The sequence below is a fragment of the Calypte anna genome, chromosome 19 (assembly GCF_003957555.1).
Source record: "Calypte anna isolate BGI_N300 chromosome 19, bCalAnn1_v1.p, whole genome shotgun sequence".
Taxonomy (NCBI): Eukaryota; Metazoa; Chordata; class Aves; order Apodiformes; family Trochilidae; genus Calypte; species Calypte anna.
Window position 1 is genome coordinate 6,482,556 of NC_044264.1, and position 16,638 is coordinate 6,499,193.

At 49.9% G+C, this 16,638-nt stretch overlaps 2 protein-coding genes across 2 annotated transcripts; one reads left to right on the forward strand and one right to left on the reverse strand.

Moving 5' to 3' along the window:
• Positions 1–179: 179 nt before the first annotated feature.
• On the forward strand, positions 180–7,730 carry SARM1 (sterile alpha and TIR motif containing 1). Its single transcript, XM_008495136.2, has 9 exons — positions 180–910; positions 3,318–3,936; positions 4,095–4,307; positions 4,429–4,520; positions 4,990–5,225; positions 5,346–5,439; positions 5,911–6,100; positions 6,203–6,324; positions 6,872–7,730. Exons 1-9 carry the CDS (start codon positions 456–458, stop codon positions 6,999–7,001), a joined length of 2,151 nt encoding a protein of 716 aa, XP_008493358.2. The 5' UTR covers positions 180–455; the 3' UTR covers positions 7,002–7,730.
• A 3,619-nt stretch (positions 7,731–11,349) lies between these two features.
• SLC46A1 (solute carrier family 46 member 1) lies at positions 11,350–15,092 on the reverse strand. Its single transcript, XM_030462303.1, has 5 exons — positions 14,790–15,092; positions 13,851–14,703; positions 13,390–13,473; positions 12,229–12,385; positions 11,350–11,682 (listed from the first exon to the last, which is right to left on the reverse strand). The coding sequence occupies exons 1-5, from the start codon at positions 15,033–15,035 to the stop codon at positions 11,583–11,585; spliced, it is 1,440 nt and encodes a 479-aa protein (XP_030318163.1). The 5' UTR covers positions 15,036–15,092; the 3' UTR covers positions 11,350–11,582.
• Positions 15,093–16,638: the final 1,546 nt, after the last annotated feature.

The following is a 16,638-nucleotide window of genomic DNA, read 5'->3' on the forward strand; positions in this document are numbered from 1 at the left end:
GTGGAGGTGACCACAGGCTCCGCAAAGAGAGGGACTGTGGGGAGGGACATGCTAATGGGGACAACGGGACAAACCCCAGCTCAAGCTGGGCAGGAGAAGGGCTGTGAAAGGTGGGGTCTGGGCAGATGGCCAGAGCATCTGCAGCAAGGAGGGGGCTGCTGCTGCCCAGAGACGAGCCCCTCCTTGGAAAGTCGGCGCCTGCGCGGGGTGACATCAGCCCCCAAGGACCTGAGATGCTGAGCCTGGCTCTAGGAAGGCTGCTCCTGCCACTGCTTCCAGCTCCGCACCCCGGCAGGGCAGGGAGGGAAGAGGGAGCCGGCAGCTCAGCCCTGCGGCTGGACCCCGGGCCAGCCCTGTTCCCCCTCTTCTGCCTCACCTCCGGCCACCTCAGGTCGCCTCCCAAGGAGCGCGGTGGCCCCGCCCGGATGCTCCCGAGGATGCTGCGCTAGATACCGATGGTGCTCACCTTGCTCGTCTCCCTCTACAAACTGTGCCGGTTCTGCGCCATGTCGGGTGCTGAGAGGCTGTCGGTGCCCGAGTGCGTGAGCCAGGCGGGCAGCTGGGCTGGTGGGGGGAGCTCCCGGGACCGCCGGGAGGTTTCCCCCGGGGTTAACACCGATGTACGGGCAGCCCTGGAGCGGATCCTGCCCGCCCTGCAGCGGGCCATCACCCGTGCCAAGGGGGCGGCTGGCCCCGCCGAGCAGCAGAAAGCCATCGGTGAGGTCTTCCAGCTGGTGGAGGAGGCCTGGGGGATGCCCACGCTGGGGAGGGATGTGGCCAAAGTGCTGTGCGATGTGATCCGCCTAGAGGGAGGCCTGGACCTGCTGCTGAACCTGCTGTACACGGCAGAGCTGGAGACCAAGTGCCAGGCAGGAAAACTCCTGGAGCAGATCCTGGTGGCAGAAAACAGGTGAGTCTGCAAACAGTTCCCCCGGCACAGCCATCCCCATCACAGGCTCACCCTCCACCCACAGCAGAGCAGGGATCTCCTCCACCTATCCCACCCACACCCCCTAAATTTCCCTGCTCTAGGTGCTCCTGGTGCATCAACCTCCCCCTGGTTCCACACCTGGCACTTGCACACAGGGGTACCCAAATTGTAGCTCACACCCAGACAATGCCACAAATTGCCCTGCCATGGCTGGAGGGAGGAGAACCAGCCCGAACTGAGGGCTGATGATGAGGATCAGGGTGCCCTCATGAGCCATCTTCAGCCTGGAGCCACCCAAACATGCTTAAGACACCCTCTGTGACTGAGCTGGGTTGGTTTGGCTGGGGACCCCAAGAGACAGGACCCCCCTTAGCCAGAACTGCAGCGGGAGAAGGATAAAGCCAGTTGACAGAGACTTCCTGCTGCTGACCAGCACTGGATCGAGGCCATAAGAAGGGGACCAGCAGCCCTCAGAGCACTCCAGTCCATGGTCCCTAGATCAGAGGCTGGAGATGTGTGTGTTGATGCAGTACCCGCACAGGGCTCACCCTTCAAACACCAGGAATGTGCTCACACAAGGTCTCCAAACAGGCAGGCTCTGTGCTTTACCTTATGTCTGTTTTAGCATGCTCCAGAGGAGCTGCATACCTGCTGTGAGCTGGGTCAGGATCAGTCCTTTCCCTTCTGGGACTCTGCAGGCAGACAGCTCCTCTCCCTTGGTACACCCAAGCCCAGTCAGCCCCAGTCAGGGCTTTGAGTGTGTGTAGAGGAAGCTTGGCTGAAGTTTGTGGTCCTGGTCCAGTTTCATGTGTGACATGTGTTGCTGTAAGGTCATGAACTCACAGCCTGGGCCTTGCTGCATGCCCTGGCAGGCAAAAAGAAGCAACAGCTAAATCAGGAAAGTCCATTAGAATGGAATTAATCCCAGGAAACATCACTGGCATGGGCTGAATTCAGCACTTCCTGGCAAGAGAATGCAGCTGCTGGAGTCACCATGTCTCTGCTCCAGGAGCAGCTCTTGGGCCAGAGTCTCAGAGCAGCTGTGGGCCCCCAGTGTTTCCCTCCTCACAGCCTGTTCCACTATTAACCTCTGAGTGATGGCAAGGAGGTGTAAGGTCCTCCCCTGGATCCAAGCCCCTGGCTTAAAGGCCTCTCCCAGCATCCAATCTCAGCAGCAGTAGTGCTTAGCCAGGAGCTGGACCAGTTCTGGCTCCATCCTGTGGCTGCAGGCAGCTGGGGACCTGGCAGGGCTGTGTTTGTTATCCAGCTCCGTGGCCGAGTCCAGGCTCAGAGCCAGCCCCAGAGGAAAATTTTTTTCCAGAGCTCTCCACAGTGTTTACTGCCAAACCTGCCCCAAGGTCAGTGTGAGCCACGTGTGTCACAGGCTTCCCAGAAATGCTCTTCCTATCTGCCAGCATAGGCTGACTGGCATGTCCTCACCCCCACCCATCACTGGGGCCAAATATGGTGCTGCTGCCCTTGTGAGCAGCACAGCATGGGGCACCTACACTGGCACTTGTGCCTTGGGTATGGAGCAGCTCCACCATGGCACCAAACACGTCATTTCTAAGGCCAGAGATGGAGCTACCCCTTGCCTCAGGCAAACTTATGGGGGGGAAGCTGGGATCACATCATTTCCCCCCTCCCCACCCTGCTTGTAGGGCACAGCCCCATGCAGGTCTCATTTGAAAACCATCTTGGCAGCACAGGGTTCTCAAGGCCCACCACGGCTGAGTAGCAAGCAGCTGGTGGCCCTCAGTCACCTGCTCCCAGCCTCTTGATATCCTCTTCTAGGAGAGGACAGGACTGAGGAAATGAACAGCTTCCATTCAAGCTGTCTCCATGCTGCCACCCTAGGACAGGCAAATCCCTGTTTCTCACACACACCATGGTCAATTCTGCATGATTGCCTATCCAGGTGTGAAACCTCTGTTCTGGGCTGGGCACCCATCTGGACAGCAGCCAGAGGACAGCACTGATTAGGGACAAATGAGTATTCACTCTCCAACACAAAGCAGCTCATGCACCTCCAGCAAAACTTACTAAGCAGATCTATTTCTAGCCTGGCATTAATTGCCAGGTGCTGTTTAACAGCCTGGTGCTGTTAATTACTACGTACATCTTACATTGAGCACAAGAGCCTCTGGTGTGGTGGTCCTGGACTATGCACCCCCTGTCCTGTCTCACCATGTGTTGGATTCTTCCATCAGACCCACACAAGTTCTTCCAGAACCAGCCTCACCATCTCACTGCCTCACAGCATATTTATCAGCTTTGTCCCACATGGAAATATCTGGCTGTCACAGGGCAAATGCCACTGAGGCACTGGGGAGTTCACATGCCAGCCACAATTCTCACTCCCTGCTTGTGTCTCTCCTTCCTGCAGGGATCGGATCGCTCGGATTGGCCTGGGAGTGATTCTGAACTTAGCCAAGGAGCGAGATGTTCCCCAGCTGGCGCAGAGCGTCTCTGGTATCCTGGAGCACATGTTCAAACACACTGAGGAGACCTGTTTCCAGCTCATCTCTGATGGGGGCCTGGATTCTATCCTCTACTGGTGCCGCTGGACAGACCCCATCGTGCTGCGGCACTGTGCCATGGCCTTGGCCAACTGTGCAATGTATGGAGGGCAGGCCAACCAGCGCCTGATGATTGAGAAGAGGACAGCAGAGTGGCTTTTCCCTCTGGTGTTCTCAAGAGATGATGAACTAATCCGCCTGCACGCCTGCCTGGCCATCACAGTGCTGGCCACCAACAAAGAAATTGAGAAGGAGGTGGAGCGCTCGGGGACGCTGGCTCTGGTGGAGCCGTTCATTGCCTCTCTGGATCCGGAGCGGTTCGCCTGTGAGATGTTGGGCAGCAGTTACAACAGCCAAGGGAGGACAGCAGAGGATCTGCAGAGGCTGGTGCCCTTGCTGGACAGCTCGAGGCTGGAAGCACAGTGCATCGCTGCCTTCTACCTCTGCACAGAGGCTGCCATCAAAACCAGGCAGAAGAAAACAAAGGTAAAGGGTAGGTTGGCCTGAAGGAAGGAGATGCAAAAGGGAAGGGGTGCCACAACTGCATCTCGGTGTCTTTTGTTCCCACATGAGCTCCCCGAGTCCTCAAGTTGTGAGGCAGAGGAGGGAAAGCAAAGTGATGTCTCCTACCTTTGTGTCCCCAGGTTTTCAGTGAGATTGGGGCTACGCAGAGTCTGAAGAGGGTAGTGTGCTACTCCACCAGCAGCACCACCTCCTCCCTGGCTAAAAAGGTGTTGCGTATGATAGGGGAGGAGGTTCCTCGGCGCATCCTGCCCACAGTTCCCAACTGGAAGCCCTGCGAGGTGCAGACATGGCTGCAGCAGATTGGATTCAACAAATATTGCCAGAGCTTCCTGGTAGGACTGGTGCTGGGGGAGGGATGCCTGCATGGGTTCTTTTGCCCCATCTTGCAGCAGAGGTGTAAGCATCTCACTCAACAGCTTTTCCTGGGACCTTTCCCTGAATTTCTCTTGACAGGACCACCAGGTGGATGGGGACATTCTCCTGAGGCTGACAGAAGAGGAGCTGCAGGAGGATTTGGGGATGCACTCCAGCATTACTCGGAAGAGGTAGGAGCACCACAAAGGCATGCTGACCTCTTTCATGGACATCACCACAGTGGCAGAATCAGGAAAAAGGCTTGTGCTTTTCCCTTCTTGCAAAGGCAAGAACAGAGAGCCTCAAAATGAAAAACTTGGGCTGCCACGGCTTTTCCAGGGCAAGATGCTGCCCCAGAGGGATTCCTGCAACAGGGCCAATGGACAGGAGAGGTGTGAGATGAGTAGGGATCACAGAAGGGCACAGAACTGGCGTCCTCTAAGTTACCCAGAAAGGTGAAAGCTTAGCTATGCTCCTCATACCTCCACGTTCTGATGACCAACAGTGACACAACTGGTTTTCTATTCCTTTAGCTCATTCTTCACCATGGCATGGAGCTGCACTCCCTCCAGTGCAGATAAAAGATGTGGTACCAAGCATCTCTAAGTCTTGCCTGGTCCAGCAGCCTGCCCACTCTGCTTTCATTTGTTTCTCTGCCAGGTTCTTCCGGGAGCTGACAGAGCTGAAGACTTTTGCAAACTATTCCACCTGTGACCACAGCAACCTGGCTGATTGGCTGGCCAGCATTGACCCCAAATTTCGTCAGTACACCTACAACTTGCTGACCTGTGACATCAACCGCAACTTCCTGCACCGGGTGACAGAGCAGCAGCTGCAGGAGGACTGTCACATCCACACTGGCTTCCACCGCGTCCGCATCCTCACCGCTGCAAGGGGTGTGGGTCCACCTGTTGCTCGCTGCTCTGGAGCAGTCGGATTGGGGATGAGTATCAAGGGTTGTTTGGGATGAGCTGTTGGGGTATTTTTAACTTTTGGTTGCTATTTTCTCTGCCTAGAAATGCTGCACTCCCCTATAACGCTGCAAACGGCAGCTGATGGGACTGATGTATTCATCAGCTACCGGAGGAGCACTGGGTCACAGCTGGCCAGGTGAGTCCTGCAGGCAATGATACGGTGCTAGGCTGAAGCCTAGAACCATTGGTGATCGGCTGTGGGGAGAGCGTGGAGCCAGGAGAGCTGCAGACTGCAGGAGGCAGAGGGAGAGGCTGCCAAAAGCTGCAGTGCAAGTGGGGACAGCCCAAGCCCTGAGCTGTGTAGGGGACAGGCTAATTCCCAGTCCTGTCACTCCCACCTCCTTGACACTGACTTACACTTTTCTCACAGTGTTCTTGTAGGGCTGTTGGGGATCACAGCAGGGAATTAATGTCCTGCTCCCTCTGTTTTCTGAGTGGGCCTTGATTCCCATAAGCAGGCTGGGCTGGCAGCTGGCATCAAGAGGACAGTGTTGTTCTCTGTGGGAGCCTGTTTGCTTCTCCTCTGTATCACCATGTCTTTATTGATGAGGTGGGAAACCTTGGAGCTGGCAGCTCTCCTCACAGTGCTGTCTTCTCTCATCACCAGCCTGCTGAAGGTTCACCTGCAGCTGCATGGCTTCAGTGTGTTCATCGATGTGGAGAAGTTGGAGGCAGGGAAGTTTGAGGACAAGCTGATCCAGAGTGTCATGAGTGCCCGCAATTTCGTGCTGGTCCTCTCACCAAATGCATTGGACAAATGCATGGCAGACCCTGAGTGCAAGGACTGGGTGCACAAGGTAGGAGATGCCATCAGATGGGAGCTTTGCAGATGCTGGAGCAGGAAAGGTCTGGTGATGAGATGATGCAGCCATAGCCTGAGCACTTGTCTGTTCCTGCAGGAGATTGTGACAGCCTTGAACTCTGGAAAGAACATTGTACCTGTTACAGACCATTTTGAGTGGCCAGACCCAGAAACACTTCCTGAGGACATGAGGGCTGTCCTGAAATTCAATGGTATCAAGTAAGTAAGAGGAATATGTGCCATAGGGTAATCTTGACACCTGGGGAGAATGGCTTGCATAAGCAAGTAGCAAAGAGCACAATGGAATTCAGAGAAACCAATGAGGGAGGCAGAACAGTCCAAAGGGGAGATAAGTCACTTCAGGTACTCCAGAGCATGAAGAGAGCAAAGGTCCTTTTATGCTTGAGGCTCCTCTAGGTGACCGAGCTCCTCATCTTGTTGCTGCTGAGAGGACACCCATCCTGGTGGCCCCAGCCCTCCAGGCAGGAGTGATGCTGGATGGTTCTGCAGCTCATATGGGTTCCTCTGGCCTTCTGCTTCTTCATGCAGCAGCACTCAGGGCTGGCATCCCAACCTGCCATTCAGGGCAGAGGGGAGGGGGCTGTCCTGCAGCATCCAGCATTCTTCCCTTTTCTTTTGGAAAAAAGGGAGCTTCCAGAGAGTTGGAGTTGAGGAAAGGGCTCGGGTCCTGGCCCAAATGAACTGAGCTATCATGTGGCATCTTGCACACTGGAAAAATTCAACCAAATTTTTCCCTCAAACACAGGTGGTCCCACGAGTACCAGGAGGCCACAATTGACAAAATCATCCGCTTTTTGCAAGGCCGTTCCTCCCGGGACTCCTCAGCTGGATCAGAGAACAGCCTGGATTGCTTGCTCTCTGTGGGCCAGACCTAGTACCAGCACAGCCCCTAATCCCCTCCAGAGACTTCCCAGCTGACCCCTTTTTATGTGGAGCTAAATTTCTCCCTCTAGATTTTTCCCCATCTTAGTACCCTGGCTTGAGACAAGACCTGTGGCTCACTACCCTCCCTCCATCCTCCAAATATGAACCCCTGGCTATAAAAGGCCAATACTCACTTATATGGTGCCTGGTAAACCAAGCCAGGGTGGACTCTGAATGGAGTTGTCTTCCACATCTTCCCTTGGAGCAGGACACACAGGCTACACCTCCAGGGTATTAGGGACACCAAGGCTGTCCAGACCCCCACTGATGGCTGCAGCTTCCTCTGGAAGCACATCCAAAGAGGAGGGATCTTCTGAGGACTGAAAGCTGGGGAATTGGTGTGAGACATCACAAGAGAACACGAGAGAGAAGAGCAGTTGAGGGAACAGTCCACAAGCATTGTGTGGCCTCTGCTGGGTGCCAAGGGAACATCAGAAGCTGAGAGCAGGAAAGGACAAATAAAAGCTAAGCCCTAACGAAATCCCTGTGTTTGGGAAAGATAACACACAGGGCTTCTAAACTGTTCAATGGAACCTTTCTCTTTCCCAGTAACGTCCCTTTATCACAGGAGCTCGCTCACTCCCCGAGTGCCTTTCACCACCTGATGCTGCAAAACCGCTTTGTGCTCTTATCTCTGGTGATAGAAGTTTGGGTTTGGATCGGATCTTCACAAAAAGGGCTTTTAAAACAACTCCCTTCCCTCCATCTGATGTCTCAGCTTTACCACTTGATCAGGTCTACATTTTAGGGCAGAGGAGGCTGGAAAACACACCTATGCAGATGCAGAAGATGCTTATTTCTTTACTGTATTTGTTATTACTGGGTTATTATACACCAGCTGTATTTTTAGTGGTGGTGCTCCACAGCAGATCTCCTGTGGTCTGCTCCTTCTGAGCTGCCATCTCTCTTTGCTAATGAACACTCATCCCTGCTAGCCCTGGCTAAGCTCCTCAGGCTTGCCCCCTCCTCTCTACTCGATGCAATACCAAGCAGTATTTATTTATTTCTACCAACAACTTCTCAACACCCACCAGATCTCTTTGCAGTTGCTCACCCTGAAATATCAGGAAGGAGACAAGTCGATGCCAAAGGCAGGTGGAGGCTGCCAGATGTGAGCACCAGCTGTGAACACTGCAGGTGAGGAACCATGGGCACTCTGACACACCTCCCCTGAATGCTGCACTCCCAGCCTTATCCTGCTTCTCACACCAGCTTGGAGGGTGAGCAGGCTCTCAACAGCATGTTTTGTGCAATTAGGGCAAGAAATTTCAGGTCGTTCCTGAGCTTGTTTTTTCTGAATAATGCAAAATGACACCCTTGTTCAGAGCACACATGGGAGGAAGAGCAAGCCATGGCCAGAGAACCAGCCTGCCCTGATGCTCTGGAGACCAGGCTGATGCACCACTCTGCAGAAGAAGCAACTGCCTCCAACTGTCCCCACTCAAGGTAACTCAAACCTTTTTGGAAGGTAATGAGGTGTCTGAGCAACTTTGTCGTTCTCCTGGCACTCACTATACAGCCTTGCTTCCTGCCTTATCTATCAGGAACACAAACGCCTCTCCTTTTGGCTTCGATCCATCAACATATAAGAAAAAGGAAATCAAAAAGTTAAATTCTGGTGCCTAGTCAGAGCTTTATGGATAGTTCTTATCAGCTCAGAGTTAATAGCATCTTTGCTCTCCAGTGAAAGGTTAATAGCTGTATCCACCTGGCAATCATCAGAAACAGAATCTATCTAATCACTAGACTAAATGTGAGGTAGCCAGGAGATAAGACCAAAGGTGAATCTGCCAAAGGATAAAAGCCATTTGTGTGCTGCTTCAGGGAAAGGTCCTGAGTAACTAATCGAATGTCAAGGCCTCCATGGCCACTAAAGGAGAGCACTAAAGGAGACAAACAGTCCTAAGGACTTTTCTCCCTGCAATAATACACAGTAAGGCTATTGCATCTTGTTTACCAGGAGCTCTCTAGCAATTAATCTCCTCACATCCCATTCAGCCTAGAGAAGATTTACTTGTCCTATACAGGTTAAGTAGGTCTCACCTGTGATGAGATCCCATCTCATGCTCCAGCTGCTCAGACTGCAGCTCCTCCTGTTTCCCCATCATTCAGTTATTTTCACCCTAAGGAACTCGCCCGCTCTTGACAAAACATCCCATATCCAGCCCCTTCCAGTCAGAGCAGACAATCTCAATGAAATTAATCCTTCTGCTCTCATCCTTCCTTATTCCTTTGCTATGTCATGTCAGAAAGTGGTTAAAGTTGTTCTATCAGACATCCTTAATAAATCTGGTTTAAACTCCAAATGCCCACCTCTTTTCTGTTGGTGTTATATGCTTCTCTCCCTGGAGCCTTCTCATGCTTGCTCTCTCTTGTCCTCATGCTTTCTCATCCACCAAGGGGGCAGCAGAACTGACATTCTGCAGGCACATTCTCTGTGAGAATCCATTCTTCACACTCAACTTCGTAGGGACTGATGTAACTCACTGCATCCTCAGGGACTCTCTACCTGCTGGCCACAGTCACCAAACATGGATCATGTATTTGGCTTCACATTTGTAGTTCTTGGAGGGCAGCCTAGAAAAACGTTGTTTTAATTTTTTTAATAGAGCATAATGGTTCCTATTGAATTTCTCCTTTGAAAGCACCCTGACACACATAGGGAAGCAGAGCCAGTACACAAGTTTCACTTCACTGCACAACATTGAGTGGCTGCTAGGACTGGCATCCTTGGAGTCTGTTGGTAGAGAAGATTTCCCTCACAATCAGTTCAGCTACAAACACCCAAAGCAACACTCACAGCATGCCCTGTTCCTCAGGGAGGCTAATTCTGGGCTTAACCTGTAAATCAGACATGGAACTCCTGCCTACATCCAAGGGCATCACCACACAGATCAAGTAGTGAAACACGAAGTTCTCAAAGCCTACCTACTCCACCTCCTGCTCCTCTGCTCCCCAGTTCTCCAGCTTTTATCACAAACTCCTAAGGAGCGGGCAACAAAGCTGCCTATGGGCATTTCACATTTACTGCATATCGAAGGACAGGCTACAGACTAAGCAAGTCTAGCTTTGGTGGTCAGGAAAAGCAAGCTTTGGCTGCTCTCATGTCCCAGATCTGCATCTTTCCCTATTCAGAACTCTCACAGTTTCATTCTCCACAAGGCAGATCTCTTCCTGCTGCTGCTGTTCGCTGCAGTCATCAATAAAGAAGGCAGCATGAAAATAATGGAGAGAAGCACAGAAGGAGGCAAGGACAAATTACATCAACAGCTGTACAAGGACAGCTAGCTATCTTCTTATGAACCATAAAAGAGATTGGAGGCTTTATTCATTCTGAAAGTAACACATCTGCTAAGCAATTTCCCAGTTAAGGGCATCATTGGATGCATGTGAACACTGTGTGCAATGCAATGTACACAGAACTGCTGGTTTATGGCAGTTTGAAGAAAACAGAATTGTGGCAATATAGTTGATGCTTTAAAAAGAGCATGGGGTTTGTTTACTGGCACCAACATTGTCCAAGAGAGGCAGCAGAAGTGAGGTCACTGACACAAAATCATGCCACATGGAACAAAAAAAATTAGCTCCAGAGACACAAGTCTTATCCACACAACAGCCCACCCAACAGTGCTGTGTATTGATGAGGCAGGATTGGTTCTGGCTCTGCCTTCACATGACACGAGGGCACAGCTGTCACACTTAACAATATGAAGGTCTTCATTTAGGGAGGCCCACTTTTGAAAATTTTAGTCTTAACTTCATCAGCTTTGGCAACTGTCAATTAAGACACTTACTTGCACCTTGGTATCCTCACATAACCTATTACTTCTCAAAAGAACCTCTGGAATCCTGTGCTGAGATGCAGACACAGTCAGGACACAGCACTGCACTCCTCACAAGCACTTCATGCATTAGGACACCTCTAACTTGGGAAGCTGATTTAGTTTTATCAACAAGGACAGTATTTGCACTCCCATGGTAAACTATCACTAATACTAAAGATTTCTGCAGGAGCCTAGTCTGGCAGATGACATTTATATTCTTTTTATTGACAACAGAAGTTTGTGGTGCAGATTCCCCTCCTCAGCAGCACAGTGCTGGGTTACTCTTATTCATTCTCACTCTGCTGGCTTTGGTCAGGGCCTCAACCACACCAGCAGCTCATCTGCTTACTGTAGTACTCAGAGGGGGAACATGTTGGGCAATTACACCAGAATTCAGTCCTCTCTCACCACTAAAAGCATTACACAGAACCTTCCCTTCCCACCAAAACACTAATCAGCCTTGCAAATGGCCAACAATAGCTCTTATTTTTTATTTACTTTTAGGTCTCCTGTGTTTTCTCTGAGAGATGAGCCAACACAACAGCTTCACATCTGCAAATCAAGTTCCATCTGGTAGTCAGAGACATGATTTCCAATTCTTTGGCATTTAAAAATCATTAAGGTCAAGTAGGATGTTCCTCCCACATCCCATCTGTCTTTCAAGAGAAGAATAAAGAGTATTCTTCAGATGGACACTGACAAGCTGGCTTATTCCTTGTTGCTAAGTTGCTGCTGAGTATCTTCAGGGGATGGGGAAGCACCTGAGAAGTGAAAGTAGTCATGGTTGGAGTCCCAGATTTCTATCCACCTAAGAAAGAAAGAACAGTTAGAGCCTACAAAGGCACACTGGGACACAGCTGAATGAAGTGAGTTTTACAGTCTCAAAGGAACAGAACAAAATGACCCTGCCAGGAGCTGTTTCACTTCAACCACAATTCCCAACACATTCTCTCTCCCAGAGCTAACCAGGGGATTTGTTTTCTTTCACAACACAGCTCTTGCTTTAATTAGTAGAGAAACAACAGGAAAAGAGACTGCTAAGAGAGCTTCATCTCTTTCAAAAAGGACTTTCAAATTCAACTCTGATTTTGGATTCCATTCTGAGGGTGGAATGAGGCTTTGAAGCACTTGGAATGTTGGCAGCAACATTATTGAGATTGCAGACTTATCCTTAAAATTCAGGTCCCAGAACAAATGGACCTGAGCCTCTGCTACTTGGACACTAAGCACCCTCCTGTAAGCATAACTGAAAATATGCCTTAAAAACTGTGAGCCTCTACCCTACGTAAATAGTATTTTTCATATTACACTTCACAGGTCCCGTGGCAAAGTTTAGAAATTTGAAGTACATTACCCAAGAATAGCTGCTGGAATAAGCAGAATTATTGCCCCAAAGAGAAATGGGAATCCCCTCATGAAGTGTAAGCTGGCAGAGTAGAGAGAGTTGAAGATTCCTGCAGATGCAAGTGAACACATCCCTTGCACACAGGCAATAGAAGCAAAGAGAGCACCTGGAAAAAGATACAGAAGACATTAATGATGAGATGGCCCTGCCTGCAAACATCATCTTCAGTGGAATTCTGTGATTCTTTCTAAGGGTTTGCCCTTTCCACCAGAAAACTGCTGTCAGCAATATCAGGTATGATAAGCAAGAACTGGGAGCAGAGATCAGGCCCACCATGCTGGCCTGGCAGGCCAAATGAGTCAAGATCAACTTCTCTGTAGCCAGGACCACATCACTGACCTTCAGGATTTGTATCACTGGAGTTGACCTGGGATATTATCTATCAGCTGGATTGTAAATACATTAGACAGGGCTATGTAGATGGGTGGGATCTTACAATTTGTTAAACATTAAGCACAGCAGTCTTTTATAGATTTAGCACCATAAATCTGGCATCAAGAATGTGCCTCCTTCAATAAGAAACTAACAGTGGAAAGTGACCTTCTGGTCTTCGCTACCTCCATTCCCTCCTCCCCTCTGCCTGAAGAGGCATTCCTACACCATGGCTAACAGCAAGATCAAGATCTCCAAGCAAATTATTGGAAGAAAGGCAAATGCTCTCCTACAGGTTATCCACCATCTTTCACCATAGTCAATGATTTAACCCTTTAACAACACTGGGTTTCTCCCCACTGTTACTTATCTACAGAAAGGAGTCTAGGTCAGGGAAACCACAATTTTCTGCTCATTACACAGTCCATTTTAACTGTTGCTCCTCATAAAAGTTTAAGCAACAAACATGAACAAATGAATTATTTCTGAGCTTCAATGTGAAATTTTTCATCTTGCTTTTCTTCTCTTATCCTCTTCTTGAAAATATAGCAAGTCTAAATGGATGAATTACAATTATCCTGAAAAAATAAAATGTTATCTGAGGTCTGAGGATGAATTCAAGGGCACAGGAGTCCAGAGGAACCAGTGTAGTCCTAACCTCCCAAAGCAGCTTGGTTTCAGCATTCCAAGACGACAGTGTTTCATGATCTGGATTAAGCATACAGGCTAACTCCTTACCCTGTTCTGTCTCACTGACCAATTTGGAGAGCTTGGATCTGATGACTGGAGTGGCTGCCATGGAAAGGAACAGAATCCCATAACCTGTGAGCAAGATACAAAACATTAGAGAAAGCTCAGCTGATAAAGTCTCCAAAGTCAATCTGTAGCTCTAGCCAGTTTCTGCCTGCTGCATTTAGACCCAATTCACCCTCCTGCACCTCATAATTCAGTTTAATCTATGTGTGCAGCACAATACAGCTTCTGGGAAACTTAATATTCTAGGAACTATATGGTTGCAGTGTTTGGCAAACTTTGCTGTCAGCAAGCAACAGTGTTGTTGGTACTCAGGCTGCTTTGTTAAAACAGAGGCAGAACTTCCTCCAAGTGCTCCAACTCCCAGAAGCACACTGCCCTTCTGCATCTTCTGGCATCTCTAAGCAACAGGCCTAAGATAAGAGGATTTATTAATTCAGCATCACCTGTAAACATTAGTGCTGTTGTAGTAGCAAAGGAAATCACAATCAGTCCAGAAATATTGGAGAGAAGTCCTATCTCTGCCACCCAGGTGTCTTCAAGGCAGAGCTGAAGCAGCCGCAGCCCTCCCAGGCTGCTCAGGTACACCAGGTAGTTGGCAGCTGAGCCGTACCCAATGAGGTCAGCAGCCCAGCAAAGAGGGGAGCCCAGCTCATACAAAACATAGATGTCCTTGGCTCCAAAATGTACAGTGACAAGAAGAAAGAAAGCCAGGGAGTAAAGAGCAAGCACCCGCCTGGAGCTCAAGTTTTCTGGGGCCGTGTACAGCCTGTAGACAGCTTTGTAATGACTGAGGGTGAACAGCTTGGCTGGTTTGGGCTGCTTCACTGATTCCTGAAGACAAAAAGCAGCATAGAGAGCAGCAGCGAGACTGGCAGACAGCACCAACCAGAAGGGGTTGATGTACCCCTGTGCTTTGCGCCACTGTCCCCCACCGATGCTGGCCAGCATGCCCCCGATGCCCAGGCAGGCCTCCAGGATGGCGACGCGGAAGGTACGTGAGCGTTTGTCGGTGATGTCGGCCACGTAGGCGAAGCAACTGGCCAGGATCAGGTTGTAGTCTCCCCACAGGCCGCTCAAAATGCGTCCCAGGAGAAAGTAGGCGACGTGAAGCTGAAGGTACATGACAAGAAGATAAACGGCTGCTTGCAGGGTCATACCCACTGCTGACAGGATGAGTGCCGGCCGGCGGCCCACGCTGTCACTCCATGGCCCAAAGAGCGTGACGGAGAAGAGCCCAGTGAAGAAGCCTCCGAGATTGATGTAGAGGTTCCAGTGGGAGACCAATGCTTCCACCTCCTGCAAGAGAAAACAAGCACCTGACATACATCTCCTGGTGCACCACAGAGGCAGCAGCACCCCCATCTCTCCATTAGATCTCCCACCTTCTGCAGAGGGTCGCTGGCGCTGCTGTTCCCACAACCTGTGGAGCTACTGGAGTTGTGGCCGCTGTAGCCGTGCTCAGCCCCCAGCCGGTCCCAGAGGTACTGGGTGGCCAGGGGGCCCTGCAGCGCCATGGACAGGGTGGACAGGAAGAGGACCGGCTCAACAGCGGGCAGGGGGAAGCAACGGCGAGTGGGGGGCTTCGTCAGCGGAGCAGCGCGCTGCTGCGGATCCACGGGTTCCGCCATGGCTGTGGGGGCGGAGGAGCGGTGTGCTCCGCCCGGGACAGCCCCGCTGCTCGGCCCGGTTCGGCCCCGGCCCCACAGCGCTCCGCCCCGGGAGCGGGCAGCAGTCGGGGGCGGGGAGCGGAGAGGGAAGGATGTGGTTGGTTGTCTCTTCAGTAAAATAAGGAAAGATGAGCTCTGAGTGGGCGCTTCGTTGGGTACGGCAGTGGGTGAGAGGGATGTTCTTGCATTCCTGCTGAACACACAGCTTCCAACACCCGTTGTTTTATTTGTTGATAATTAAAGGGATTTAAACTGAAAACCTCTTTTGCTCCTGATCTCCCCGAAATCAGGAACAAAAAGCGAGGCTTTCTGTTAGGTTTGGTCTGCCTCAAAGTATAGCTCAGGAACCAAAGATCAAATTGTTCTTTAAATTGAAAGAACACAATTCAGAGTATTTGAATAACCCGTTTATATAAACTGGAGTAATTCCAAATTAATGTAAATTACTCCTATGACACCACTGAGGGAGTGTTAGTGGGCTAATGAAGCTCTAACAAATCCTCCTGAGGACATAAATGGTTCATTTTACAGTAACACACTTACCAAGCTCATTTATGGCATCTTTGAAAGTCACAAGACTCACATAGCAGAGGGAACAATCGCTGTGGATGTTCTGCTGCTAAAGAACAGGTTTAATTCATTAGCTGAGGTTCTTTTGCATTGTTATTGCCAACCCAAGGCAAGGCTGCAGCTGGAAGCCAACCTCTGCATTACAGAGATGTGAAAACAATGGGTTTCCTTTTGGATTTTCACTGCAACCTGAAAACATAAGAGTAGAAATAGAAAAATTACTTTGTTATTGACTGATTTGGCACTGCACCTTTTCAGACACAAATTCAACATTACATGGATGCAAAAATGGGGGGGGGAAACAGGGAGAGAGGGGCTGTGCTATATTAGTAATTTGAAAGTTCTTTATCATTCTTTTTGTACCAAGGGTGGAAGATTAAAGCTCAGGATTTGCAGTTATTTAATATGATGCTGTTTCTTGTGAGCAATATGAATAAATGGAGCTTGCAAGAGAGTTGTGAGTTTGCAGTTCTGACAACTGAAACCCCCCTGCTTTTTAGTCCTAAGCACATTACGGAAAGAAAACAAGTCCTGGCAGAAAAGGGGTGAGAGAGAAAAAAGAGCAGAAGCTCTTTGTGGAGCTGACATCAGACCTATTGTCTTCTCATGTGCTTCTCTTTCTTCCTCACTGATTAAGTAAGCTAGAAACAGACTGGAGACAGTTTATACCAATAAAATGGAAATGTTATTATCATTATCTGAAGTATGTGCTTGCCTAATCTAGCAAATAAAGACACTGAAGTAATTAAAAAGATATTCTATTTGGAATTAAAGACTTCAATTCTGCTCCAGTGTACTTAGAGAATCAAGTAATTTACATTTTGTATTTCAGAAGTTTCTTGCAACTGAGACAAGAATTGTTAGCAATTCCCCAGTAGCAATTTTTTTTGTTGTTGTTCCCAAAATACCTTGTAAGCTTCCAAAGCTCTGCTGATCTGCAAGATCAGAAAGGTGAAACTACCAACATATGCAAGATGATGCACTGTAGCCAAGT